At 39.1% G+C, this 26,069-nt stretch overlaps 1 protein-coding gene and 1 long non-coding RNA gene across 8 annotated transcripts in view; one reads left to right on the forward strand and one right to left on the reverse strand.

Moving 5' to 3' along the window:
* Window positions 1-19,021, reverse strand: part of LOC113662501 (protein shisa-6) — a 52,525-nt gene extending 33,504 nt beyond the window's left edge. For 5 of the 6 annotated variants that reach the window (XM_047817735.1, XM_027177387.2, XM_027177385.2 and 2 more), the window contains exons 1-3: window positions 17,188-17,732; window positions 15,039-15,199; window positions 11,880-11,978 (exon numbers count right to left, since the gene is read on the reverse strand). In XM_047817735.1, coding sequence (XP_047673691.1) covers window positions 11,880-11,978; window positions 15,039-15,199; window positions 17,188-17,732 — 805 coding nt within the window. Of the gene's footprint in view, window positions 1-11,879; window positions 11,979-15,038; window positions 15,200-17,187; window positions 17,733-18,639 lie in introns of those variants that run through there. The other variant, XM_027177388.2, reaches the window with a different exon arrangement.
* Window positions 17,310-22,743, forward strand: LOC113662502. Of its 2 annotated transcripts, none has more exons than XR_007143747.1 (2): window positions 17,310-17,444; window positions 20,848-22,743. It is a non-coding gene; the product is annotated as an uncharacterized LOC113662502 (long non-coding RNA). The 2 variants fall into 2 exon arrangements; XR_007143748.1 differs by lacking the exon at window positions 17,310-17,444 and adding an exon at window positions 18,026-18,164.
* Window positions 22,744-26,069: the final 3,326 nt, after the last annotated feature.

Here is a 26,069-nt window from a genome sequence, read left to right on the forward strand (position 1 = left end):
TACAGCACCCCTAGAGCAGGGAGGGTTAAGGGCCTTGTGATGTGATGAGGCTTGAACCCCAATCCACAACCCAGAGCCTTAACCGCTTTATCCACCACCGCACCACATTAATAACAGCACAGCCGCAAATAAAATGAACTAGTCACTAACATTTGGCACTTGTGAAAGGGAGACACATTGGCTGCCTCTGAAATCACATACAGTACTATGACAGTACCTATTGCATTTGATTTAGTGCCCACTGCTCAGCTACGTATGTACTGATCAGTACATGTGATATGTGAGTAATTTGTTTACGAATCAGATCTACTACATCTGCCATGTTGGCATCGTCGTGTGCCCTTCCAATTCAAAATAACAGGGAAAATATTTTTCTTTCCATAAACAAAAACTTCAACAAGTTAACAACTTACTTAGGTATTTAAAAAAATTCAAACAAGTGCGATTTAACCACAAGGAACAGAGCCTACAGACAAACTGCCTTCTGCTATTTCGGATTCTGACAGCTCTTCCGCGCTTTTTGCCTTATAGGATAGCGCAGTGTGCACCGGCTACAAACTGCATAATCTCGTTGGAAGCAGTAGCTCATCCTGGTATTTCCTACCTACTGATTTATGAAGACTGAGAATCAGACACTACTCCTTGGCTGCTTTTTGCCTGCTGTATATTAATATAGTAGGGATATTCAAATGTACTGTAGTGTTTTTATTCTTTTCTCAGTGTTTATGTAGAAAACAAGGTCACCGTAGTACACATGTATATCTCTTAAACTCTTTCAGTCTTTGTAATATATCTTACAGTTACTGTGTACAAATCAGAAGTTAATGGATCATTGAGCACAATCTAGAAATTTAACTTTTTTAATTATTAGTCACTCATAAGAGGTAATTAGTATTTCATTTACAGATTCATTTTTATTTATGGTTTTGTTAGCAACATTATCCTGTTAGCACCAGTGCAAATCTAAAGAAACAAATTAGGGGAAATTATACTATTTGTTCCTTCTATTTTGCCCAAATCTTTAACAGACTGACCAGGAAGCACTTTTTTAGGTTTGAAGGGTCGAATGTTTAATTGAAACTGCATTTGCAAACTTTTTTGATATATGCAATATAGCTTAAAGCAGTTCTCTTCTATCACAATCATCTCCAAGGTCTCTCTAACCTCATATCTGATGCATGACTGCCTTCCTGACTTCCCAAAGTTTAATTAATTGTTTTCACGCTTGCCCAGACTGCTGAATCTCTTACAGGAATCCAGCAGCACTGCAGATAGGATTTCTCTCGCACAGCTGACAAAGCAGTCGCCATGCACGGGCAAGATCTTATGCGCTGAGCTGCTCGTCAGAAGGTTAATGCCGTTCTCATTACATCCACACTTGTCGCATTCTGTCTTAAGCAGGTAACACTGAAGTGGGTGTTGACTGCTTTCGGAAGCGTGAGCGATTCGAGCATGACATGAGAAACACAATGCAGACGAACATTATGCAGATTTACCTCTTTATGCTCCATGTCCTGATGATGAATAGAATGAAGTTTAGATTACGCCGCACAGCTCTGTGCCATTACACACCCCTTAACTCATGGATGCAAATTATACAGCGGCTTCGGTACACCTCCTATCATAGGATAAATGGAAATGAGTTGACGATACTGGTGCATTGGAATAACAGCCTGCTGCATGCACGGACGATTCAGCCGTGCTCTATGACAGCAGTGGGGGTTTGTTGCTGGTTACAAAGTTGTTTAAACAAGCTAGACGGGGTATTAATAGAGCAGGGAACGCCGACAATGCTCTCGCAGGAAATAAATCAATATGGTGCCTTTGAGATGCGGCACATTGGAGAGGCACTCAAACAGTCCTGCTCACATGGTACCAGGTTATAACAATGCAGACATGCAGAGCGCCTGGAAAGCTCAAAATGCAAAGTCATTCCTTTTCTGTGAGTATGTCAGCGAGAGATATTAAAAAATAGTCTCTTTCTGCTGACAAGAACAGACTATCTATTACGAGTGCTACAAGAGAAAATATTCACAATACAAGCTCACGGTTGTGAATCAGTGGTCTGAATACATCCATGCTGGTCAATGTGCAAAGGCTGGAACCGAGCTTAAGCAGCAGCTGTGGAACAGAGAGTGAAAGTGTCACCATGGCAGAGACAATCTTTCGTCTCTGTGCCTCAGCTGAACTCGGCCTCCAGGGTCATTGCTTTTAAGAGAAAAGCTGAGTGTGTCCTACCATCAGCAGTACAAGTTTCTGAAACAGCCTCCATTTTGTAGATAAAAAAGTTCAGTTCAAAAGATCAGAACACAAGTAGGAGAAAAGCTTACTATATTCATCTCTTCCTGGAGGCCATATTTCACACAAAGGGCGTGCACTTAGAGATAGAAAGTCCGAACAATGCAGAGAAACACATTCATCTCCGACATAAAATGCTTTCGTTTTTTTTTTTTTTTTTTTTGCTTTTTGCATATAAAACAAATCTCTGATTTAAAAAAAAACATCTACAGAAAGACTGTTATTTGCAGTCATCCATGTTCCGCTTTAGACTTGATACAATACCAAATTGCTACCTTTGAGATGTGCGTTTATGCCTCAACACAAAGCTTTTTCATACATGGTGGCCGGTGGGGTTTCTCTCTCAGAGTCTCTCTCTCGCTTCTCTTTCTTCCATTACCAATACACAGAGAGCTTCCCAACACAGTGTGTCATCTCAGATATCCCTTCTGACAGCTTTTATGTTAACATCTTCCCACCTCTTACTGTCAGCATTAAAAGTCTGGGTTTCTTAAGAAAAGTGCCTCGTCACGCCATGCACAGAACCAAGAGAAGACAATTGTAACTAAATCTTAGGTCTTATTGCTGGTTATCTTTTCAACATTCATAGATATTCCAGAAATCCACTAAACATGCTGAGTTTTCTACTTCAGCGATTATCATTACAGCAATATGATATGAGATTACATCAGCATCAACATTGTATCTTCCTCTTCTTGTTCATTTGATCAGTCTGATGGCTGTTTTTTTATCTCCCTAAACCAATTCAATCAATTGCTCCGACATTAAACATGTCTATTAATTTCTTTTATTTTATTAACACACAAACATATCCTTTCCATTATCGAGCCTCAATGTAACAGGCTCCCAGCAGGAGTCAGATCAGCAAACTCGCTCTATCCACAGCCCCCTCCTCAATATACACGCTAATTGGATCTCGCAGCATTTATTTCCACTGAAAAAGGCTGTCAATTATGTAACAAGCGTATCAAATCAATGTGACACAGGAAGAAGAACACCTGTAGCCTCCAAGGGCATTTGGCAAGTTAGTCAGTGCTGCAAGAGCTGCTTGTGGCCCATTAGTCTGGAGATGCATCTAATGGGATATGTTGTATGATGTCTGTAGCGCATATCAAATTTCTAATTTGTCACAGTTAAAAAGCTTTATTTATATATTTCAAGATGTTTTTTTTCCCAAGGGCATATATGTCCTTCCTTTTTTTAAAGATTTGGTGCGATTCCAAAATGGCAGCCAATGTGAACTGTAATGAGGCAATTACTCACAGTCTGCCTCAGTCAGGTATAACAGAAACTAAGTGCCCCAGCTATGCTGTTTCCCCTCACCGACTTTCCCTCTTGTCACACAACCTTTATGCAATAACAGAACAAACTAAACAAGCTGTACACTATGTCACATAAGCTTTACTCGGATTTGAGAAGTTTATCCGAGGAACGTCGGAAATAGATTTTTTACATTTCTCCTCAGTGATAAAACTCACATATTGGTCCAGCAATAAAATTACCACAGAAGAAGTGAGATTCTCAATTTTTCTTTTTCTGTTTTCTAACAACCCTGGTATTTTTGGTCATATGATCACCTTTCATTCACAACATGGCATCCTACAGGAGTAGAAAAGAGAATCTTGGAGTAAATAAAAAGTTCAAGCAACAATCACAAAGTTTGTGAGAAGCATCCATGTGCTACAAGACTAAATACTAAGTAAAAGCAGACATCTTTTTTCCAAAGTAAGCCAATTCTGCATAGAAAATCACAAACATATGCATCAAGATAAGGCCAAAATGAAAACTAGTTAAATAAATAAACAAATAAATAAACAAACAAACAAACTAACAAACAATCTAGACATAAAAAAAACACAGATTACCAACGTTAAGATAGGAAATTACACTTGATCCAGGCTAGATACATTTACAGCATTTGGTAGACACCCTTATCCAGGGCAACTGACATTTTATCTAATTTTATACAACTGAGCATTAAGGGCCTTGCTCAGGAGCACAGTGGTGGCAGATTGGTGGGCCTCAGAATAGAGCTTACAACCTACTAATCAGTAGCCTAAAACCTTAACCACTATGCTACCACATGCCAGATAAGGAGGATACAGTGAGTCTTATCATTCCAGCATTTACTAATTTAATTTTCATCGATGGAGAATGAGAACTGATTAGTGCCTTGTCTGCATACAAACCAGATGTGAGACCAGATGTAACACTGTCCTGCTGAAGCAAAGACAGCAAACATTAAAAACACTGAAGAGTAAAGCCACTATGTTCAGGTTCCCTTAAATCAACACTACATGTGTTTGTCAGGAGTATCAACTTTTAATTTGCACAGAATGGATTTGCATTTACCTGTAACGGTCGCTGGTGTACATTTTAGAATTCTTTTTAAACATGAAATACATTTTTTGCCATCCACATCTTTGTATTTGTGGTTAAATCGGTGGAGGTGTTTTTTTTTTTTTTACTTTGGTGAAAAAAACATTGCACCTATACCAGCTGTTAGAAAAAACACAGAAATAGAGGAAAGGCTGAGCTTTCTACTTAGACTACAGATTCACACTGATGATTATGACTGTTGTGTTTACACTTGGTGAAACCCCCCTAGATTTACAACTCATTGGGGAGAGTAATGGAGCTGTCACATCCTTCACAGTCATCAGCAGTGAATGAGAAGATGCATACTGTATGAAATGTAATAGCAAGTCTAATAGAGACAAAAAAATAAACAGGTGGATTACTTTCTTTACACACACACCCCCCCCCACCACCAAAAAAAATGCTTTTGAAGTAGATACTGGAAGTAAATCGATTTAATCCATTTGAAGTAAAAGTTACTCAGGGAAAAGTAAGCACAGATTTTCTATTTACTATACTTGTAATTAGTACACATTATTGGGCCACACAGAGGCTGCTGAGTAACCGAGTGTGTGTATCTGTATTTTATGTTTAGATCCATACAGTGAGTCCATGTTATATGGTCCTATTAAATCCTATTGGTTTCAGAATAGTAATGGTGACTCAACACTCGTGACCAGCCGTCACTTACTGTAGCTGCTACATTCTAATTTGATACCAGCACAATGTCTCTTGTACAAAAAAAACTTCATCTGACTCTGAGAAGGTTTTGACTGAAATGACAACTCTAGTTTCCCTTCCAGGCAGAACAGAAAATTTCACACACAACAAAGCAATTGTTCCATTTGTGCACAAATATAATACTGCCTAAGAGTGAGATGAGGGAGAGGAGAAGGAGACGAAGGGATAACAGTCATCTGCCTTCTGTCTTCTTTCCTGCAGCTTCCATATGAATAATAGATCATAAATGAAAACTAGAGATTGCCTCACATGTTGTGAACATAACATAAGGTCAAGGAAATACCCTTGGGAATTGGGATGATTCACATGTGCCTGCTTTAGTTTCTCTGGTCCATGCTTATTATTCCACGGTTAATCTCTATCACTCAGTTTCAGTTCTGTAAAGGTCACCTTGTACATCAGACCACACTGGGTTCATTAAATCACGGCTTTGTTACACATAATACCATCAGGAAGACGAATTCTCTACAACACAGTTTAATAAAAATGGATCTTTTATAGTAATACCAGCCTGAGAAGCCATTAAAAAGCACAGGAACGATAGAAATGTAGTTCATAACAAAAATCAAATTTAATTCAAAAGCAGAGTCCAGAGCCTAATCTGGGTAATGACTTTGTCTCTTGCTGAAAGTTTATTCAGTATTCACCCAAGAAACCTGCTAATCACACATCTCACAGGCCTGAGGTTTCTCAGACTTCACACTGATCCTAGGTGTTGTGCTACGGACCTCAGGGGGCAACATTCGGAGTGAAGTCACAAACTAATTTCATAGGAAATACGCAAAATATTAAATAAACACCAAACAAATTAGACACATTGTGTCAGAATTTTAGTAATTAAACACAGCATGTATAATTATGAAATGTATATTAAAAAAAAAATCCAGTTAAGGTGGAGAAATCATGAGAAAATGATTACTTTCCCTCGTATGTGAGGTTTCAGAGCACCGCTGCTCATTATTACTGTAAAGTCAATTATCTACATGCCTACTGAATAATAATCCCACTGAAAAAAAACACACTGAAGTAAATCTTACCTATTGTATTTTTATAGAAGATTATATAAACCGGTTTATGTGTGAATTGGTTTTATGGTTAATAATTGCATGAAATTTATGTACGCCAGTTAAGTCAATCATTCATATTAATAGTTCCTCAAAGAAAAGTTTGATATTAATAAGAATATTGTGTGTTGATGAGGAGTCCAGTGGGTGTTCTTACTCTATTACAAACATATATGATGCACAGATTCATAATGACCATAAATAACAACTGTACCTGAGGGAAATTAGCATGAAAAGCACTTTATGTTTCAACTCTTGCATAACATATCCTCATCTGCTCTAATGAACTCTGATAGAATGTTAACTCCCCAGTTAGGAGAAAAAATGACCTGATTGTTGCCGCACATTTACCGGTGCAGACACGTTAAGGTTCTGTATTTTTTGTACCCAAAAACACTTCCCTTTTTTGAGAAAAATAAATTATAATTTTTTTTCAAGTGTCTAGATGTGAACTTTGGATGCTGGGTTCAAAACCATGAAAAGAAATTACTCATACATTAATAGTACACAAACTCAATTTCAATGTTAAACAGAGCATAAAATCACTGTTGCTGTTCTTCCACAGGCATGTCCAAGCTTGTGGACTGCAAACCACTTTATATCCAGGAGGATATAAGAAACTCAAGACCATAAAGAGAGCGAGAAAAATCCAGTCAAGCAAATCAAAGTAAGAATATGAACCAGGAGTGAAACAGTCTGTGAGCCCATTTCCTGTGAGACTTGTTATTGGTTTCGAACATTTTGCACTCATCATAGTGTAAGTGGGCAGTGAGGTCAGCTTTATCTTCTGTCTCAACCATAAAATGAGCAGGAAATCCTTCCACATGTGATAAAAGGAGCTGGAAAGAATGGAAGTCAATTTTCAGCCATTTGAGACTCTGGTGTTGCTTCTATGTCCACTCGCATTGGTCTATATAGAGCTTGTTATTGGGATTTTCCCCCTTTCCACACTGATTCTACAATACATTACCACTAGCTTTTGGGGATTTCAAGGCTCAGCAAGCAGTTCAGTAAATGCCACCTCTAAAGTGGTCTTATGGTCAGAGGAAAAGCAGAAAAAAAAATTGATGGAGTCCAAGTCGCAATACCGAGAAATGTATTGTAACTTAAAAGAAACTTTATTTCTTTAATCTGTGACTCTACAGAACACAAAAAAAGTGATTTTGATATAAATGTGTGTGTGTGTGTGTGTGTGTGTGTGTGTGTGTGTGTGTGTGTGTGTGTGTGTGTGTGTGTGTGTGTGTGTGTGTGTGTGTGTGTGTTTGTTCTTAAAGCCTAAATGCATTTACATATTCTCTAAACAGTCTAGCTTTAGCCTTCATGGAGGCTGTGCCCTGTAAGTGCTGGAAACAATAGCAGTCAAGCAACTTCATATAGATATTGAAAGTGACTTCACTAGCATTTCCCTCCAAGGTTTGGAGACAGGGCTCTCAGCACACGGGGGGTATTGAGTTAGACAGCTGGACCAGAGGAAGCAGAGAACGACTGAGCTGACATTTAGAGACTTTGCTGTTTATGGGCACAGCGGGCAGCATTTCCTGTTTGCTGTCAGCATAATGAATTTTCTGGTAAGGATTCTGTCGGCCCAGCCAAGTCACCTGCCCACAGATGATAATCACCAGCTCCAGTCTCATCGCCAAGAAAAACACACACACACACACACACACACACACACACACACACACACACACACACACACACACACACACACACACACACACACACAGTATATCTGTCTGCAGGAATATATGAATGATTAAGATGAAAAAACACTCGTAGTTTCATAAAATCACACTGAAAGTATAAGGAATAAATACTAGAGGAAATACTAAACTGCTGTAAATCAGCACACACTTCACTTGTACACTTTGAAGAGTAAATTATAAAATCCCACTCAAACAAACCAACATCCTAGCCAATAGCAAACAGCCATCTATTTTCAAGTGCACACAGGTAATCCACTCATCTATTCTTCTTGAATAAAAAAAGCTTATTGAATGGTAACAGATCCCACTGGGATGCCAATATGTCACACACCATTATGGCTGTGAAATTGAACGGCACCACGTATTTCCGTTAAAATAAACTCCACTCAGGCATCAACCCACTTTCTACTTTCTATCCTCCTTTAGGAACAAGGCAGTATGTGGTAATGACTTCCCAATAATAAATAAAGCACTTAAGCATTTCAAGCTTCCACTTATGGTGAGCGTACTACTGTCCTTCAAGGCAATGCATGCACTAATAATCTCATGCACATATCTCTTATACATACAAGTCATCAGTAGACATTATTGATATCTTAACATCGAACCAAAGGCTACATCGGGCTGTTTTTTTACAGAGAATATTACAGTTTTAAAAAGCAAATGCTCCAAACTTTTAATCACCTTTAAGGCATATAAACAACCTTTCTCAGTTCTCAGCTCTTCTCACACAACTCAGATTATCTAAGACAGCTAAGGTTCCTTTCATTACCAGGGCAGATATTTCAGAAGATTGTGTTTTCTCCAACTGTGGAGGAATCTGACAGAGATAGAGGTGCATGTGGACATTTATGGATGGCTAAAATGTGGCGCTTCGCTACTTTTCACGAAAGTGGAATTAGGAAGCACTGGAGCAAGTTTTCTCTAAAAGCGTCCTGAACAGATGGCTGCTCCTCATTAAATTCTACCAGTGTGTGTACAGCTTAAGGGAATTCTGTTCAGGATGGTGAGTGATTCTCCAGGCCTAGCATCCCCTGGACTACTTCTTCAGTCCAGCACAAGACAAAGGAGATCCCATAAGAATGTGCTTCTGCAGTCATATCCCTCGCCTTGCCGCATAAGCTGATGGAAACGTTTGATTGCGTGAGCTGACGGATGGGTTTGGAGTCTATTGAAAGCGAGACTGAATAAGCAACCGAACATTGATAAGAGTATCTTGAAAAGAACAAACAGCTTTCTTCAGGGAGCTATTCTATATTCACAAAGCAAAAGAAAAGGTCAAAGTCTGACAAACCAATCATATCCTTTTCCTCTTGCCCCTGAATGACACATGAATGAGCAGTGAGTCTGAAGAGCATTACTTTTCTACATGCATTTTTTTAAACGAATAATAATTAGTACCTCACTGTGTTTGTGGTAAAATTCAAACAGGATGCGTCTTCGCAAGCACATCAGGTCGTTCTTTTAAGATTCAAACACATCAGTAATCTTCAGAAGCCTCATTTGATGTTTTCTTCTTTTCACACTCCTAGCAGGATGTTTCGATCCAAAGGTGAGAAAGCTTTGAGATTGAAAGCATTCAGAGTTTGGATAAAAAATCTCAAAAAGAGCACAGCACTATAGGTCAAATGGAAGGAGAAGTACATTTCTTGGAGGTCTTGCGTTATGCTCTGTGAGCAGCCACATGTGAAGCACGAAGTTATTATGATGTTCGTTTTCCCCCTGTTCTGAAATTCCCAGCTTTGTTCCTGGGTGCAACAAAAAAGTCTCTTGCTATAATTAGGTACCAAAACAAACTGCTAATTATTTAATACTAGGCTTCACCAAAAAACTCCCTTGTGCACATAGTACAAGCTTTAATTTACATGCTTGACTGCCCTTTCGCTTAAGAAAAAGATAAATAGAAATAATCTCTTAGTTGCCTGTTTCCCTTGATTCTTGCATCAGAAGGATTTTCAGTGTGTAAAAGCTGAAACGCACACACACACAAACACACACACACAAAAGTCTATAATCAATATGTTTAGTTTGCTTTGATCTTGACTGGTTTCCACTTAAAGAATGGAAGTAGCAACGTGTCAGACAGCCCAGAGGCAGTATGACAAGATGTCGTCTAATGTCGATGAGAGGAAAAAACAGGGAGATAGGAGAACGCCAAGAAGGAAAACAAGTCCGATTTAACAAGGTGGATGCCACTGCACCAAAACTCCACTTTCATTAACAGTAGCAATGGAACACAAACCCACTTAACTATTTGATACTCTGTGTAGAAACTAATTCTGCTGTATAAAACATTTTTGTGATTTTGCTCCAAAAAATGGACACAGCAAAGCAAGCAATCTGAGACACAGCATAACAGAAGAAATAAAAGAATCCTTACTCTGATGTTCAAGGGCTTAAGCGCTGTCTAAATGATTATGCATTATGCACTGAGACAAAGCTGACCTTTACAAGATAGACCAAAAAAGAACATTTGACAATAGAGTAAAAACAATACATTTTGAAAGCTGCACAGCTAGTAGCACTACTTTAATAAAGATAAAGAAGTGCTTTTTTCTTTCTTTCTTAAAAACCTACATACGTACTGGAAACACACAGATACCTTCAGTACTCATATTTCATCAAGCATCTCTAAAAATAACTAGCACTTCTGTCATGGCGGCACACGGCTGAATAGGTCTCTGCAAAAAGGCCACTTAAATATACGAAAAGCAAAAACAAACCACCTGGGTAGAGTGGCGGGGGAATGAGTCACACCAAATAAAAAGAAATGGATTTCAGCTCATTGCTTTGTAGTAGCAAAAAATGCAGGCAGATAAATGGTACCTAATGGATACTGGCTGTGATGCAGCTCACGCATTCCTTTCTCCTCCGGCTCACATGGATGCATGATCTATGGTGCTTTATTTCTAGGGTGGCTCTTGATTTATGTAGGCAATGGACACTACTCAGAGAAGCCCAGCCTTGCTATAATGCTGAAAGGTAAAGGAAACTCCAGCAACAGATACAGTATACATCATTGGCGTGTTTGCCGTTCCTCGCAATTAAAGCCAATCTAGTTTTATTAATGACGTGCTATCTGTTTGCTTACATGTCAGTTATTCCCTTTCTTATAGACAAGCTTAAAAAGAATACACTATTATAGTGTACTATAATAATACAGAAGTTCTACACACAATAAAATAAAAGCAGGTTTGTTGCCTGAAAAAAGTAAGCCTTATGTCAGAAGACGTAACTAAACACTAGAGTTATCCCTCAATGAGAAAGCTTCGGCATGTATATACCAAAATCACAGAAAATCATCATCAGTATCAAAGTCCTAGCTTCAGGCAGAAATCCACAATATAACTGTTAAATCAAAACTGGAAATAGATAATGAAATGAAATTAGCATGTGTTATCTTACCTAAGTTTTAACCAGAAGGTAATACAATTATGCAAATCATTTGTTGTTTTAAAAAAGAAGCAAGTTAAGTGTTTGTCATAAACATTTGCATAGTGTTGAAGAAAAAGCACTTGATCTGCAGGCATCATTCAGTTATGCTGATTATAAGAGTTAGGCTTGATCACACTAACAGCACTTCTCTGTTAATGAACTTGAGTGCACTACACTCCAGTAAGCTTTCAAAAGCACAAATATCCATCATAATCTATTGCAGTGAGTCTAATATAGTTAGAGAATGCCCATTCTGTACAAGAAAGCACAGCATTACCTTTCCCATGGCCTCTCCCCAGAGTCACAAAGCCAGACGAGATGAAGTTGTGAAGGTCATGTCCTCCACCACGGCCACTCTCCTTCGAATAGTGTCCACCTGCAATGAGTGAGTTGATTGTGAGGCCCAAGCAGCATCTACGCTTTTAATTGATTCTACTTTCAGGTTAAACAGAAGCTGAATGCAATAAACAGCAAAATTCCCTCGGCATCCAGAGTTACGACTATCCATAATTCAGACATGAAGTCACCTTGCTTGTGCAGGTGGGGTGACTATCAGAATCCTGCCTGCATCCTGAGGTGGTAGTTCAGCACTTGACATTGTAATTACCAGTGCAGTACGAAGTATAATACAGTATCTGATATTCTGATGATAACCTTGGATGCCATGTCGAAGCTTAAACCTATCGCATATCAGATATAATCCGAAGGCAATTACATGACACAGTGGATGGCGAAATAAGAATGGGAAACGTCCATGAAAGTATTCAATTACATCATGGGATTGGGGACACAATAGATATTAGACTGTTATTAATTCTATGGTCTGCTCAAAATTGTAAAAATCATATTAGTGCTTTTAAGAAGCTGGAAAGGATGCGCGAAATGGAGCAAGGCAGAACTGGCACATGAAAAATGGACCTTTCTGGTAATAGGTTGTTTACAGAAGCTCTATTCAGTAGCTTCACTGTTTTCAGTTTTCAGTGAAGTTTTGATCACGAGTAATGCTTGGACAAACCCAGCAAAACAAATCCAGCACAACTGCCTTGTCCTGGTACGGACGAGCTCTGACACATCATATGAATCAAATAACTGAGTGTGTGACAGGGTGGTTCAAATTGAACAAAGCCACCAAATCAACCAGACACTGGGCCTTTAGAGCATCACAGCAGTAGCTGACAGGAGCAACCGAGTGATCCAGCTAAGCCTTCATTATAAAGCTCCACTATGCAACTGGATAAATATAACTAACTGTTCTATTAATCTCCCTGAGGTCTTGTGAAATCAAGTTCAGCTTTCAGTCATGTCACAAAAACTTTTAAATGACAACACCTTCAAGCTACTGTCAGTGGAAGTGTGCGTTTGATGCAACACTTTGCCTCAGGTGTGTCCTGGAGCAGAAACGGACTGATACAGAAGGTGTTAATATCCTCATCTCTGGATATGTGTGAGAGTTTTCAGACCCTCAGGGGAAAATCTCACTTATTACTACTGTAAGAGATCATGGCCTGAGCAATTTTAATTTTAATTGCGGGGGAACAAGTATAAAGGCCGTGATATAAGAGAGAGAGAGAGAGAGAGAGAGAGAGAGAGAGAGAGAGAGAGAGAGAGAAGGAGCATGAGAGAGAGAGAGAGAGAGAGAGAGAGAGAGAGAGAGAGAGAGAGAGAGAGAGAGAGAGAGAGAGAGAGAGAGAGAGAGAGAGAGAGAGAGAGAGAGAGAGAGAGAGAGAGAGAGAGAGAGAGAGAGAGAGCGAGAGAGAGAGAGAGAGAGAGAAAGAGAGAGAGAGAGAGAATTTTGAAAGTACCTAGTAGCAATCCACATGTTGAATGAATTAAATCATTGTTAAACGAGTAATGGGAATTTCCTGCCACTCTTATAGCATAAGAGAAAAGCAGACACGTACATGGAGAGACGGATCTCATTGATATACTGACCTACGGCAATACGAAAAAATTGTTTTTAGTCATTTTAAGAGGTCATATTAATGCTCCATTCTGCTTTGTCAATTATTTTTTTAATCTAGTAATTAATGTATATTAATTAATCTAATTATCCCTGTAGCAAGGACAAATTTTCAATCACAGATCTAAAAGATGATGAAGGACATACAAATAAAGCACTGCAATCAGGAGTTTAGAAATCAGGAGGACTGAGAAATCAATTTAGAAATCAGGAGGACTGAGATCTTGGGTCAGGACATATCATTATGCATACTGTACTCACACTATCAATGCACAGGACTCCAATTTATATAGAACCTACCCACAATTCCCTGGAGCCTTCCAGTAAATCTACTGTCGGACAGAGTCTCTAGTGCGAGCCCCCTCTGTGAGTAACGGTCATAACTGACCTCTGGTGCCAGGCCGATAATACAAGGTCAATAGAGACAACCAAGCTCAGCATAACACACAAAACATCCAGTCATTCGCACCACCGACCAGAGATCGGAGGATACAAACAGCTGTGACCGAGCTTCATGGAGAGTGTAGGATGGTGTACTGTGAAACTGTAAGGATTTCAGTCCCCACCCAAGGCATCTATATTATATTCAACCTTCTATATTATATGACTAAATATGGAATCAGGACCACAGCAACATTCAACTACAATGGAGAAGCCTCATAAAAGCTAGAACGTGAATTACACACACTGAAGTTATGGACTTGGTTATACACTAAGCCAGACACTAATAAATAAATAAATAAATAAATAAATAAATAAATAAATAAATAAATAAATAAATAACCATGATCAATAAGGTACAATATCGATTTGCCTAAAAACAGCTAAAATAACAGAATAGATAAATATCCCTTCCTAAATAATCACATTCTGTGAAGTAAATATAGTTGTTGATGAAAACATCCAGTTCAAAGCCATACCAAAATGATAGCTGGCTCATAACTGCATAATTGTTTATGCATTTGCATGAATTTGGCATGGAAAAATTAGCTGATGAGTGAGGGTTAACATGCCAGATTAATCTGCAGTGTATAAGTAAAGCACAAGCACATGTTAGCTCATTTTCAGCTGCTTTGGCTTCAGCGTGAATTATCCACTGTTTGAGTGACATTATCCACTGTTATCCACTGTTTGAATGATGTCTGGCACCTCGACAACCGTGAAACCCATAAAATCCAGCGATGAGCCCTATGATATATGCTTAACACAGCAGTCTAACACAACCTGGCTGAGCATGAGACAGACAAGCCTAGACTGAAATTGCATCAATTTGAATAAATACAATGCAGCTTTGACTATAGCTTGGAATCCTGGTTTAGCTTTTTAATACATTTCATTTTATTTATTAATATCTTTTCAGGAAATTACAATGTCATCACACTACAACATTCCTCTATATTATGCTTATCCCAATTTATTTCAAAGCAGAAAGTGAAATGAAAGCAAAATGCTAAAGAGCACTGTCCAGAATCTCACCATGATTGGATTTGGATGTGTGAACAGGGGTGTAGTGGTTTTTTGAGCCTGTCCGCTGTGGAGTGTCGTCTTTGGATGAGCTGTTCATTGCCGCAAAGTTTTCACAGTCATACTGGGATATGGGAATGGGTCCTTGCTGCCTCAATATATCTGCTAGAGCTCTGCAGGAAACGATCACATAGATACAGTGTAAATATGAATGATTTACAATTCCTCTGCTCGTGCTGTTTGACACAGTGCAACAATCCAGCGAATAAAACATATAACATACAAGTATAATGGAATGTGATGTGGTTAAACAAAGGTATGTGGTTGCATAGCTTTCATTACATTATCATTAAAAATAGCATTTCAGCATATATCTATAGGTAATGTTTGCATTTTAGAATCGTTTCAGATTAGGGATGTTGTGTTATTTATGTTTATTTTTAATACCCAGAAGCCAAATCTCTTTTCCATTTGCTCCCCTACGTCTCATTAGCATAATGGAAATGTCAGCACCACACTTTCCAATTACATTATTATTCTGCATGTTTATTTGTTTGCTCTGAAGATTTGAAATATTTACACAAAAAGCCACATTTTACATGCAACACAACTATTAAATCCTTCTTCACCTCTGTTATCATTTTATCTCTAAAAAGATTGGAACTGTTGTTGTATTTTCTTGCATAAACATGTGATCATTTAAATTAGTCAGTGTTTAATTGTAATACAGATCTGTATCTGGGGGTGTTTTCTTAACATATACTGAAACGGAAAAAGGTGCGATGTAATGTGTACGGTATTGTGCACAGTAACCTTTGAATTAAAAAAGGTGTTCATATGTTGTTAGGAGTCAGAGACTTACAGTATAAGCACAGAGTGAATAGGCAACACTAGCGAATCTTTAAACCTATAAAACTCAGCAATATTGATCCATGCTGAGCAGCAAAATGATAAGTTGAGAAATATTCAATAATAAAAATGACATATCCATTTATATACCACACTGGATTTATTGAGCTCACCGGTGGACACATTTTCATCACTTGTGCCTTGCCTCTAACCCTGCTGCTGTGTCACAGAGGGAAGAGAGCCATGGATACACAACAGAGGGGAGATGTGTTGCTGAGGGAAAATAGCCAATCAGCTTTTTGCCCTCATTTGCTTATTACCAAGACATGAAATAGTCCTTGTCATGAAGAATAATGTGATAGTGAAATGAGAACTAGAGATCATCTTGTCCTTCATAAATGAGTTGTGAGGCTTTATGATGTCCCCCCAGTCAGGGGGACATCATTATAAAATCAGCTTTTATTGAACACTTCAAATGGAAAGTAAAATTGAAGTATAGTTAATGAGCTGGAAAGCTTCTCTCTTGACCGTATGCAGGGGGTGTTTGGCTAGAAATAATGACCACAGAGCATCACAACTATGAATATTCAGCTCTGCTTGGAAATCTGGTCACGACCAACTCATACCACATCTAATATTGTGTGCAGGCAGCGATGCAAAAAAAGAGGAGGACTGCACAGGTTACTATTTCCTCACAAACATCCTATCTCCGAAACCAGAAGTTTTCAGGGGGAATATTTGCTTTAGTCAGTGCTTAGTGATGATAAAATCCTATTCACTGGCTTTGGAGACATAGAAATCAGCGCGGACTACAAATTAGGCTGTAGAGTTGTAAGTCTATACATTTGTGTGGAATTTCATACAGAATTTCATACTTCTGTAACACTTTGAATTGTTTTCAGCAATCTAGATTGGTTTTCAGTATCTAGATTGACAATTATTTCAGCTCTGGTTGCTATTAAAGATCACAAATATTTTGAAAGCATCTCTGTTTACTTTTATTTTGATGCTTCTATTTGCCTTGACACTTGTGGTGACTTGTGTGGGAGATTGTGTGACTACAGTGACCACAGTTTTGGAGAATTTTGTGATTTTAACACAACTAATTAATTAATTAATTTATTATTATTATTATTATTATTATTATTATTATTATTATTATTATTATTAATAAATTAAATGAAATAAAAAAGTATTGCTGTACCACATGTGTGAAAACAGCACGTCACTTAGTGCAAATGATGTAGCTCTTATTTTGTACATACTATTCCTTAGAGCAGTATTCTGTTGTGTGCTTGGTCCCTACTCTCACCTGTGTATATTCATTTCCTGAGGCGGCCTCGTGGCCTTGTCGTAGGCGACCTTAGCCGACACGCCGAGCGCGATGACGAAGGCTATGACGCCACACGTGATGTAAACTGCCGTGTTGGTCTGGTCGGCGCTCGGGTCGTACGGCTCGCTGGTCGGTGCAGGTGACGGTGCAGCGGTTTTAACCCAGTCTGGCTTTTTGTAGTTCCTGCACGTGCGCTGTTCCAGCCGGTTTCCACGGAACTGGCAGCAGAAGCGAAGGTAACAGGAGCCGCAGCAGTAGCGATGGTCCGTGTTGTTGCACTCGAATTCGCGGTCGAATTGGCCGCTCACGTCGTAGTACCCCAGGCACGTGTCGTGATTCTGCCCCGCAGCAGGAACGGGCGCCGGCGCGGGCGCTTGGGAGATCGCGGTGCCGTTCAGCTCCTTGAGTTTGGCGGTCCGTCGCGGTGCCACTTTCGTGCGCTTTGCTGTTGACGTGCAGAGCACACTCAATGGGTCCAGATAAATCAAAAGGAGCAGTATGGCCCAAGGAGCAGGATGGCCCATGGCTCGTTCTAGCCTCCTTTTTTCTTTTAACTTTTATTTCACCTTTTTTTTCCTGCCGATGATTTGTTTTCTTGTGTCCTACACGGTCCTAAAGTTCCAGTGTTCTCCGTTTCTCTGCATCTCTGCTAAGAGACTCCTAAGAACATTACAGGCTACGTGGACAGCGCCATCAGTAGAACTAGAATCGCATGCTTTTGATGCACAGACAGGAGGGAGATTTGCCAGTCAGGGAGATGAACACATCGCTCGTCCAGCGTTTCCACTGTGCGCCCTGAGAGAAGGCTCTGAGCCAGCGAGCTTTACCTCCTGCTTTTCATCTTGCTCTGACAAGAAGCACACACGCACTTGACTGTTATTTGCCCGTCAATGAAACTAGACATGGTATTAAATGTTAATAAGGGGAAGGATCAAGCAGGAGAAACACTTTTGAAGGTGCGCTTTAAGGCATTCCGTTCCATTGCGCACAAGCTTGCACTAGTGCCATAGCTACAATGTGAACATTATAATAATGCATTCCAGAACAAGACATTTCACGACAACTAATCATCATAAAAGATGTAACATAAAACACACACTTTGTTCTCGGAATCAGTGCGGAATTCGTTACTATTTGTAACACGGTGAATGGACTGTTCTGGAGCGCACGTGCGTGCACGGGTTACGTTGTTAATCAATAAAACACTGGCTTGGTTCCAAACCGCATTTTAACTGTAGATGAAATTTCTAGTCCACTTGTAGGAGGTTCTTGTCCATTTTAAGCACTATGCAGTACAGCACGATGCGGTCTGGGACGTAGTCAGTGTTTTCTTTTTTCCCTTTTTTATTTTTCAGTGTTTACATTTTTATTACTTTATTTTTAATGAACTTAAATACTGGTGTCCGAATGTGAATGGTGAGCGGAACTTACCTGCGCGTGGCGCGTGGCGCGGTGCTTGCTGGTTGCGCGGCCGCTGGCGGAGCGCTGAGTGAGCTGGGTGTCAGCAGCCTCGCGCCCTTCTGCCTTGCATCATTAAGAGCGCTGCTGACGTCACGGCTCCGAGCGCTGTTGCTGCCGCTGCTCTCGCGCAAACATGTCAGGCTCAGTGCAGACCGTGTCGCCCATCCTTTACAGTTTCTGCGCGCTAACTTACTTTTCATTTGCGCCATGAAAATATTCACAGACGCGTAATGACATTAGTTAATCCATTGTTTAAACAAATGCAGCGTTAGTCTATTCCTCCTCACCCCCTCTCCTTCTGCCTCTCTCTCTCTCTCTCTCTCTCTCTCTCTCTCTCTCTCTCTCTCTTGCTCTCTCTCGCTCTCTCTCTCCCCCCTTCTTTCTCCCCCCCTCTCGCTCTCTCTTTCACTCCCCCTCACTCTCTTTCTCCCGGTCTCTCTCTCTCTGCCTCTCTCATCATTCTATCTTTCTTTCTTTCTTTCTTTCTTTCTTTCTTTCTTTCTTTCTTTCTGTCTGACTCTCGTCCATGCTCTTATCTTTCCTTCTCTCATTCCTCATGTCTGCCACTTTTTCACCTTCCCTGTCTTTATCGCTCTCATTCCCCTGTCTCTGCTATCCTTTCCACTCTCTTCTTACTTATCTTCCTGTCTGTCATCCCCCCTCAATCTTTCTCTTTCCTCAATTTTTCCCACTCTCTCTTTGTCCTTTTTATCTTCCGCACTCTCTATCTCATTTATCGTTTGCTTTCTCTTCTTTTTATCTTTCCTTCTATAATCTCTCTCCATGTCTCTTTTACTTTCTCATCTTGATTTGCTACTATTTTCTTTCTATATATCCCTGCTTTTTGTTTCTTCTCTTTTATCTCCACCCATTTCATTGATTTTCCATGCCTGCAGACGTTTGGCAGGTAAAGATGCTCAGCTGTCAGAGGTAGTCACTCTTACTGCGCTGATGGAGAAGGCTTCGACTGACAGGATGTCTGAGTTTGAAGCTGTGTGCTGGTGAAGTTAGCACATGCTCCAGCCATGCCTGCTCCATCTGCAGCTTCTGCTCAGAGCCTATATAGTTCATTGCAATATAAAAAGCTCCATAGGCTACACATCGCTCTTTCTAACACACATATTGCACACTTCATAAAACATAAAACGCTCATTTTATTGTTTAACTGCTACCTTTAATCTTGAGAGATGATGAGGCATGCTGTTGCATTAGCCTACAGAGAACCAGGCCCAGATGTTGTGAAAATGAAAAATTAATTAAAAGGGGAAGACCTACTGTACCTTGACATGAGAGATTTCCTTTTGGCAAAGGCTGATGAGTGTTAATTTTCAGTCTCACTTTCTTTGTTCCAAACACAGATTTATTTGACAGTCTTCCTTTCCAAAAAGTCTCAGGATGTTGTCAGATAAACAGTACAGGTATCTACAGTATTGAAAGGCACCTGGAAAGTACATTTATATTTTAAACAATCATGCACAATCAAGTACAAAAGGAATACCCTTGCGTGAAATATGTCAGGAACAAAAGTTTGTTCACTGAAAGGTACACTGTGGTGCTGTTTCCCCACTAGAGTGTGTTACGAAAGTGTTGCTGCTAAATAACACTTTGACTGGTTTAGTCTGCTTGTTAAAGCCTCTGTTTTAATTTAATAGTAGTCTCTAACATAGGAGTGTTTTAATGCTAAGCTGAGTTAAGTATTCACTTTACATGAAGCAATACAGCAGCTGGCAGTTAATGTTAAGGTTCAAGAGTATAAAGTATGCATAAAAAAAAGGTGAAATGCAAAAATCAGGTGCTATTACATAATGAGCCAAGAGTAAATAATTTGAAATATTGTTGCGTGTAGGCTTTGAGCATCTCTGAATGAACAGCCTACACAATCCTCTGATTATAAAGCCTGGAGCAGTTGCTAAGCTACCATTTTTTTATGCCATCCTTACTTACTGTAATGAAAAATTTAAATACTCTTTGTGTGAAGTTTTCCTTCGGACTTTAAAATGATATATCTGGCTTGGAAAAAGCGCATACGTTCGAGGACTAGTGCGGTCACAATTCAAAATATGGTATGCGTACAGAAAAAAAATAAGCAGATTGTAAAGGGTGCTTATATTTTATGAAATGCTTTAAGTTCCGCCACGCACATTTTCTCATCACATTCGTCTCATTTTCATTCACTAGCAGGAACACAGTAAGGAGCCCCATTTTGTATTCGAAGCGGCCGTGCTTTTGTGAGAGAAAAGGGAGGGGTGCAGTTTTGCAGTGTCCTTAAAGCAAGTCAAGAGTTCTGCCTCGCTCTGGAGAACAGAGGCGGTGTCCAGAGGAAGATTAAAGTCTGCAGTATTCTGGTAAATGTCTGCATCCCACTTACAATTTGAGCCTTTATATCAATATACTGCTGTTCTAGACCGAATGCCTTTACCAGGTCTAATTTTACTTTAAAATGAAGACTTCTGCAAAACAGGCAACACCTTGAGAGTAATTCAAATGTTGCTAGTTCTTTCTAGCAACGATGATATTGTTTACAGAGGTCAAGAAATACTGATTCTCTCTCTGTACTTTTATTTCCTTGGCTCACAGCATGCGTGCCTACCTGCTTAGAGTCGTCAGAGAATATCGGACAACAACATAAAGCAAACAGCACGAGAAAGTGTCTCAAATAAATGTTCACAAGAACACACTGCAGTCTTCAAAACTCCTCCATGTGTGTGGCCACATCATAAAGGTTAACCCTCTCCATCTAATCAGACCCCTAATGCATTTGCTCCTTTCTTTAATCCCGAATTTGAATTCCATTAGCAGTTAGGATTGTATTTGTGGTAATTACAGTGTTAAGGAGCTGATTGTGTGTTTATTGATGAACTCAACCAAACCTTAAGTAACAGTGATGGCATTATCACTTCATTATTCTGTAGAGGTGTTGTACCACATTATTATTATTAATAATATTATGATTGTCTCAGCCTTGGGTTAGAAAGTAATTCTGATCAGGAGAATACATGCCTTAGTAATCCAGTTTAAACTGGCTTGTTCTTATACAGAGTATGTGCAATTATACAATAAACACTAGCAGTGTACTACAGTCATGTTGAATGTAATCACACTCACTATGTATAAAAATACTTTGCTCATTTGAATCTACTGTAGTGGCTGTATTCACACCATAAACAGGTTCACAGTGAACTTTATGAAGCTGAAGCTTTTGCCATTTACAGCACAATCAAAAGCAACAAAGCTGTGAGATTTTCTGCATGTCTCTCAACCTTTACTTTTTCATTTTTTTTGATCAGCTCTCAAACAAAGCTCTTGGCAGCAACACTGCTTTTAAACACACTGTCCCCTTGTGTATCAGCATGTGTGTGGGGTCTCTGTGAAAAGAGAGCTGGGTCAAGAATTCTGAATATATCTCATCTGCTGGAAGGAATAAAGGCACAATGCACAAGCTTTCAAGTGAACATGCAGGTTTACTGTGTTGCATACAAGGAAACAAACACCATCCATATGTGTTCACTGTGTAAATCCACACACGAATAAACTCATGAGTAGGCTGACCGACGGAGTACTGGTTAATCAAAGATCCCTTTGGTTGTCCATTAGTGAACCATTTTGATCTCACTTAATCTAGCTAATAATAGAGTTTTTCCTATGGTTACTTTACTACTCTACACAGTTGTCTCTGTTTTGCCACCAGAACAGCTCTGAATTTTCACGGCATGGATTACACAAGGCCTCTGACGGTGTGTTGTGTCATCTGGCACCAAGGCGTTAGCACTAGTCCTGTAAGTTGTGAGGTGGGGCCTCCATGGGTCAGACATGTTTGTCCAGCACATCCTCAGATTATTGATCAGATCGAGGTCTTGGGAATTTGTCAACACCTTGAACTCCTTTTCATGTTAAACAGTAGTTTAAGACATCACAATCTGGTGCTTGTCAAAGTCGCTCAGATCCTTAATCTTGCCCATTTTTCCTGCTTGCATCACATCAATTTTGAGAACTGACTGTTCCACTTTATGCCTAATAAAATCCCACTCCTTGATAGGTGCCATTTTAACAAGTTAATAAACGTTATTTACTTCACCTGTCAGTGGATTTAATCTTATAACTGATTGGTGTATATCTTTGGTGTATTTTCAAATCACACTGATTGTTGCCTTTATTTTCATTTAGAAATGTGCCTATTAGTTTGCCTGTAAGGGTTCGACTGGAATTATTAAGTTCAAACTGGAAAATTGTTTGTGTTTTGAGCGTTTTACAACTAATGCCTTGAATTAATGATGAAATCATATATTTTAAAGCCTTTGATAACTCTGACTAGAAATTTTCATATTTTGTGTAGTGAAAAGTTTGTATAATACGCGTAGCTCTGAATGAATGAACACATCAGTCTAGAGTGGCAGGAATTTATAACAAATATTGCTATTTAAAGTACAAATTTGAAAAGCTATTGTTAAAGAAATTGTTTTAAACTCATCATTTCTGAACCTAGCCAGTGTTTCATAGTTTGTTTAGTGCTAATATATTAGTGGAAAAAGGTAGAGTGTATGAATATCTGTTGGTGTTAATCAGAATTCATATGCCGCCAGTGTATGAGAGAGCCAGCATCCATTAGATACTTTCTTCCATCTCAGCAGGGAAAAAGTGCGGGAATTAAGCATGATTTTGACATGCACAGCCTGTTGTGTTTCCTTTGGCACTTCACAGGTTTGTGAGCACAAGATGTATTGTGAGATGAAAGCTCATCTGTGCGTACCGAATGCACAAATGGAGTGATCCACACCACATGCTGCTGTGCATACACAGCCAATCATGATACATAATCTATACACATTTATAACAGGCTAAGACTGAAACACGCATGCTAATGGAACAGCGTGGACACATCGGTGTAAAATCGCCTTAAGATCTGTCGCAGGTGTTGTCAAGGCAACTTAGCCGCAGCTGTGTGCATTTAGCTTGGTGAACTTGTGGAATAAATTAGCATTCCCATTAAGTGGGGAACTCAGAATTTCCTAAACACTCTCAAAGACTCAAAATAGTTTCAATGTATCTTTCACTGTAATGTTTACTAAGTATATTAAGGAAGGAAGGAATATAGCCTGATGGGATACGATGTTATAGGGGAGAAATTAGTGACCATTAAGCCACAATTTCCATAACAATTCAAGTCCGTTCAAATTTGGAGCTTTTAACAATGGACATTGTCTTAAAGCAGCTTTAATAAGAAATATAGTACAAAAAAAGTTTAATATTATACAATAGTTCAAGATTAATATTAGAGTTATATTTGTATTCATCCCCATTGAACAATCCTGAGGTGACTGTGACAAGGAAAATACTCCCTTAGATGGAAGAGGAAGAAACCTTGAGAGGAACCAGACTCAAAAGGGAGCCATGTTCTCATTTGGGTGACACTGGAGGGTGTGATTATAAACTGCTATAAACACTGGAGAGTGTTATTATGAATAATATCCTTTCTACAGTCATATACATTCTGACAATTGTGTATTGATTAGGAGGCCACATCTAACTGGCATCTCCTCTTTGAATTTCTTAAAAATGTTAATTCTTCTTATGCCAATTATATCAATTTCCTAGTGATATACAGTACTTGTCTGTTTAAAGTTACACTATAGGGCCAAAAGTATGTGGATGCTTGATCACCACACTAATGTACAGGCCTTTATAGGATGCCTTTGTATGTAAATGTAGATTTATAATTTCCTTTCACTGTAGCTAAGAGTCCCAAACCAGTTCCCAATTCCCAAACCTTTTGTGCACAATGCCCCTGTGCACAAAAGTGAGCTCCATGAAGATATGGTTGTCAAGGTTGGCTTGGACAGAACTCTGACCTCATCCCCATTGAACACCTTCTGGATGAATTTGAACTCGCCCCAGGCCTTTTTTCCTCAACATCAATTCTTGATCTCCCTAATGCTCTTGTGGCTGAATGAGCACAAATCCTCACAGCTACACTCTAGTGGAAAGAGTGGAGGTTATTATAACAGTAAAGGGGGAATAAAACTGGAATGGGATATTTAGCAAGCACTTATTTTCAGGTACCCACATACTTTGGGCCATATTGTGTAGATTTAACATTGTGGAATGTATTTACTTAACCGATCATTTTATTAAGGCTTAATTAACAATTACATTAAAGTAGCTTTAAGCAGCCATTCTCTAAGCTCCTTTTTTCTTTCATGCTGCTTGTCATATTGCTGAGAAACTTTGTGTTGTCAAAAACTTTATAATTAAAGCTTTGTCTCATACTGACACTGGTGACTCCTTCCAAAAATGCTAAGTAAATCTCCTCACAAATTTCACAAATTTGGAAATTATGCATTTTTTTTTAGCTTTTGCCATTAAAGTCTATATGAATTAGCTGTATATTAGTATTAATAACACTCTATTAACAAAATATAAACAGGGACTAGAGTTGTGTATATAGAAAATTAAAACACTTCCTGACAAATAAGATTCAGGAGATCAAGTATATTAATGCAATCTAGTTGTAATGTACACAAGACTTCATCTTTTAAAAGACAGGAAGGGTAATTCCAAGTCTCGTGTCCAAGTCACTTATTTCATTTAGTCACCAGTGTTACATTACAGTGTTTCCATCTTTCAAACAATCAAGATATTCATCTAATCCACTTTTTTTCTTTTTTTTTTGCTGAGTTCCTGTTTATTTCAGTTGATCATGCTTGTTGGAGATTATTCATACATACATTTTGTGACAATCTAATCCAGACAGGCGATTTGTGAAGTTACACAAGGTAGACAAAGATGTGACTGGTGATTGCAGCTCCAAAATTCCACAGTTAAACACACCATATTACTTTTTGGCTGTAATAAATGATTGCAGTGATAATGCATAAATTATATTCTGTGTTATCATGTGGGACAAAATCGTTTAATTTTTTTTCCCTCGATCCCCTACGTCTGATGTCAAAGCAAGCCTTGCATTGATTTATTTGCAGTAGAACTGCACCACTTGGCCTCTTGAAGAGAAGCCCTCTTTGCCATCACATACATCTGACACCTCTGCAGCCTCCTGTCATCTGTGTGATTGCTGCATGCAGAAGTAAAAGAGTTATTGGAAACTGCTAGCAGCTTATGTGATCCAGGCCTGAGCTTCCCAGAGGAATACTATTACAGCTGCTTCTGTTTTGCTTACTCCTGACGTTGTTTGTGGGATGAATGCATTAAGTGGGTCACAGCTGCCACAAGAAGTACATTCTGGCTTCTCTGCAGGACTTTCCTGAGGCTAGGGAAAATTGAAAAACCCTGTTTCATACATATACCTCTGTTTTATCCTACTGGCCCTGTTTCTTGTCAAAAGCTGGAATGTTAAATCATTCATTTGCCAAATGAGACATGCTTTGGTTCTTTCTCATCTCCCAGTG

The sequence above is a fragment of the Tachysurus fulvidraco genome, chromosome 8, assembly GCF_022655615.1.
Source record: "Tachysurus fulvidraco isolate hzauxx_2018 chromosome 8, HZAU_PFXX_2.0, whole genome shotgun sequence".
NCBI classification, from domain to species: Eukaryota; Metazoa; Chordata; class Actinopteri; order Siluriformes; family Bagridae; genus Tachysurus; species Tachysurus fulvidraco.